The sequence below is a fragment of the Primulina huaijiensis genome, chromosome 8 (assembly GCF_012295235.1).
Source record: "Primulina huaijiensis isolate GDHJ02 chromosome 8, ASM1229523v2, whole genome shotgun sequence".
Taxonomy (NCBI): Eukaryota; Viridiplantae; Streptophyta; class Magnoliopsida; order Lamiales; family Gesneriaceae; genus Primulina; species Primulina huaijiensis.
In genome coordinates this window covers 20,691,092-20,695,483 of record NC_133313.1, presented here as the reverse complement: position 1 = coordinate 20,695,483, position 4,392 = coordinate 20,691,092, and the positions used below count along the sequence as shown (strand labels likewise).

Genomic DNA, 4,392 nt, shown 5'->3' with positions numbered 1-4,392 from the left:
AACATACTTGAACAACTAAGCACGCCTTTTGCTTAAACGCCAAGAGTTAGGTTCATGGTGTCTGTCGTAGAGTGGTTCGATTCGCTCTTGTCTCTTACGCTTGCTCATTTTCGTAGAATTTGGCACCTTGAACATTTTTGGTGCTAGTTCCACCAGCCACTCGGGACTTATTGCAGTAACATCGTGGATGTACACCTTTGTGGTCATCACCATCTCATGATATATGACCCAGTCGGGCTGCCTTTGAAAAACAGCGCTGCTCGGATGAATGTAAACCGGCTGGTTGTCGACCAATGTCCGGTAACCTTCCTGTGGATCTTTCCGAGCAGCGTGGAAGAAGAAACCTGCAGCTATGGCTTTCCGGATCTTTGTGAAGTTTTTTCCAGCACTAACAACATCCAATTTGAGCTTATCCATGATGGACAGAAGCTGTTTTCTCACGTCCTGTGCTCTCCTCAGTGATCGAGACTGAACAAAATTTTCAAAGCACCAAGGACCAGAAAAATTCTTTTCTTTCCAGGCCTCATAAACCGCGAGTAACGTCAGATGATCTCCTTCAGGCTGGAAAAATTTGGCCCTTTTCTGGTCTGCCTGGGCTTGTTTTCCCATAGGACGGTAGAAGATGTTCCCCGTCTGAATCATCGAAATAATGGTCAGAACTTCATCACTACAACCAAGATCGACGCTGGCAAGAAGCATCTTGGAAAGAGGAGGATCCAGAGGAAACTCGGCCATTTTCCTTCCCAACTTTGTTAGCAGCCCCTCTTCTTCCAGAGCACCCAATCTATATAGCTGTTTCAAGGCATAAATGAGGGCCTCAGGTGATGGGGGGTCCATGAAATCAAAGGATAGCAGATCATTAATACCCATGGCCTTCATTGTAAGAGCAGTCATCCCGAGGTTAATCCTCTGGATCTCCGGAATCGAAACGGGGGACATCTCACTGTGGAATGCACTCTGTGTGTAGAGCCGATAGCACTTTCCTGGTCCAGTCCGTCCCGCTCTCCCTGCTCTTTGCTTCGCGGATGCTTGTGATATCGGAGTTATCACAAGTGAATCAAGCCCCTGTTGAGGATTGTAGACATTTTGCTTTGCAAAGCCCGGATCAATGACATAAACTATGCCATCAACAGTCAAAGATGCTTCAGCTATATTGGTGGCGACGACCACCTTTCTCTTTCCTGGAGGAGTGGGTTCAAATATCCTGGACTGCATTTCGCTAGGTAGGACGCCATATACTGGTAAAATAATAAGCTCGGGAACTTTTTTTCCTAAACTCTTCATCCTTTCATAGAGACACTGACAGGCATGATCAATCTCTTCTTGGCCAGTCAAAAACAGAAGTATATCACCTTCAGGTTCGCTCAAGTGAATTTGCATCACTGTTATCAAGGATGCCTCCAGGTAGTCACTTTCTTGCTGCTTGGTGTAAAGAATTTCTACCGGAAAAGTTCTTCCAGGGATAGTGAAGATGTTACAATCGAAGAAATATCCCGAGAACTTGTCTGCGTCCAAAGTTGCAGAGGTGACGATCAGGCGAAGGTCGGTTCTCCGTCTCAGAAGTTGCTTCAATAATCCAAAAAGGACATCCGTGTGAATCGTCCTCTCGTGAGCTTCATCAAGAATAATCACCGAGTATTGAGACAAATTTGCATCATTCAGAATCTCCCTCAGAAGCATACCATCAGTCATATATTTGATTAAGGTCTCCGGACCTGTGCAATCTTCGAAACGAATTGCGTATCCAACTTCTTCCCCTATACGGCAACCAAACTCCTCGGCGACTCGCTTGGCTACCGAGATTGCAGCCATCCTACGAGGTTGAGTACAACATATTCTCCCCTTGGTAGTATACCCCGCGTCGGCCAGATACTGCGGTACCTGCGTGGACTTCCCAGATCCTGTCTCGCCAATCACAACCAAAACCTGATTATCATGGACAGCCTGAACCAATTCACTTTTCAAATTGTAGATTGGCAAACTCTGCCTCTGCTCCTGAAGAGAGAGCTTGGATCTTTTCCCAAACGTCGGAGCTTTACCATAGTCATCCTTCCTCCACTCCGGCATGTCATATGCGGACAACCCGACTCCCTTCAGTTCCTGAGCAAGAAGTCTGTCACCCGTTCCGGGCATCGGATCTTCCCATTGCCTGTTCAGATCCTTTGGAATGGAATCCAACGTCTTTCTTTGCTGTTGTTCCCTGAATTCTCTCCTCTCTTTCGCGAGAGCAGATTGAAGAGCCGCCGATCGACCCAGAGACCCCTCCGGGTTCTTCCATGTCCTCACAAGCGAACTCAGCGGCATCGTCGAAAAACTTGTTTCAGTATAGAATTTTGATAAGTTTGAATTTTGATAACTTGTTTCCTTTCTCACAGAGATATTATATATATTGGATTTGAATATATATTGGATATCAAACAATCTTATCAAATCCAATATTATTAAAAGATGAAATAAAATTTATTTTACTTTTTTCAAACTGGTTTGAATTTTTGGATCGGTTAAGTCTTAGATTTATTTGTAAGTATCTTTTAATGTTAAAAGGATAAGATTATCATAAAAAGATAAATACTACTATTAATCATAAATAAATAAATTATACTGAATATAATGTTAATTTTGATTGATAAATAATATTTTGTTTGATTTGATTGATTAAATTTGAGATAATATAATAAATTATTATTTTATTTTTTTAATAATTAATTTTTTTTTGACATATAATTAAATTTTTTTAATATTATTATTTATTAAGAGTGTTATTGTAATTTAAATTTATTGATTTGATTGATGTAAGTTAAATAATTAATTAATTGAATTATATAGTTATTATCACTAATATCTTTTTAATTAGATTAATTATTCATAATAATAATTATTATTAATTACAACTTGAAATTCTATTGTATTCTTTTTAGTTTATTGAAATCCGTGTGGATAATGATTGAGATGATTATGAATATTAATATTAATTAATAAAAAATATTAATCGGTGTTCAATGTAAAAATGTAACGGCCTTCAACAATATCTTCTTCTTCTTCTTTACCTCCTCCCTATTTACAATATTCAATTTAAGGAAAATATTTTTTTCCCTTTCATTAACTTGTCTATTTTTTTTGCTTTGGTCCACTAAGTTTTCGATTTTGATTTTGGTATACTAAATTGGATATTTCCGTCCAATTATTGACGTAACACAGAAAATGTTGACGTGACATCTGAAAATGTTGAATTGATGACACATCCAATGTCACGTCAATAATTGAACCAAAATAGTTAAATTTAAAATCAATTTATCAAAACAAAATTTCGAAAACTTAATGGACCAAAACAAGCATTTCTCTTCAATTTTTTCATTTTCGACATAATATATTAATAAAATCTAATGTATGGATGTATTTCTATATATTTAATGGGAAAATCGCATGATATGATCATTTACATAACTATATATCTTACTAAGTGCATCAGATATTTTGGTTTTAAAATGTGATTAGTTTGATCATGTCGAATCATAAATAGGACGAAAAAATAGCAAAAAAAAGTGGAAGAACCCAGCACTCTTGTTGGATTTTTGCACGTGATTTATTCATTTTGTTTTAGTTGTATTCATTTTGTTTTACTAAAGCTTGTTTAAATTGTTTCAAATATACTCTGTTACTGAACCATCAAACATGTTTTGCCAGTGAAAATACCAATTCTTTCGATGAAAGTTGTCGATAAATTATTTTCAAATACTACATTTTTTACCATTTGAGATGCACAAGTAAATCTCATAGACCAAAAAGATGTACTTCAAAATTGTAAAGTGATTAAGAGTACACTCTACAAGGAGGAAAAATAAGTTGTCTTTTTCTCTGGAAGTAGCGCCTCAGATACCACAATTGGAATATGGCAGCAACAATGCATATACCAATGGCCACAATGCTATACCCCATAAAATGACTTTTTTGGTCCAACATTTTAGTTGATACTTTCATCAACTCGCATTTTAGTTGATACATACATCTTTTCCTCGTTGTCTTCAGCTAGCTCATTGTTTCCGCACAACTCCTTAGAATTCTCAATAACCGAAGCCAACCGGTAGTTGCCGGCAGCAAGAACACTCGACGATCCTCTGTCTTGCACAACTTTAACCGTTTGTCATTTTGACTCGCAGATTTAGAAACCAGGCTGCCACTCTGTTCATCCGTTATGTACCTGTGGCTAAGTACTTCTTCAGACGGTAAACAGTGTTCAGACTGATTTAGCAGACCTTCAACCATGGGTAACTCTAAACAAGCTAAAAGATTTGAAGGGCATGGATTCTGATGTTAGAGTAGATGCCCTGCAAGCCATCGGTTGGCTAGGGAATTTATTGACTCAAGTGAAATAAACAATCTTTATTTTAATAT

At 37.8% G+C, this 4,392-nt stretch overlaps 1 protein-coding gene across 1 annotated transcript; it reads right to left on the bottom strand.

Moving 5' to 3' along the window:
* Positions 1–15: 15 nt before the first annotated feature.
* On the bottom strand, positions 16–2,365 carry LOC140982513 (probable pre-mRNA-splicing factor ATP-dependent RNA helicase DEAH5). The gene has a single exon (XM_073449049.1). It carries the CDS (start codon positions 2,302–2,304, stop codon positions 16–18), a length of 2,289 nt encoding a protein of 762 aa, XP_073305150.1. The 5' UTR covers positions 2,305–2,365.
* Between the last annotated feature and the right edge of the window lie 2,027 nt (positions 2,366–4,392).

Excerpts from the sequence above, each read along its gene's own strand:
- LOC140982513 (XM_073449049.1), bottom strand. The coding sequence starts at position 2,304 with ATGCCGCTGAGTTCGCTTGTGAGGACATGGAAGAACCCGGAGGGGTCT.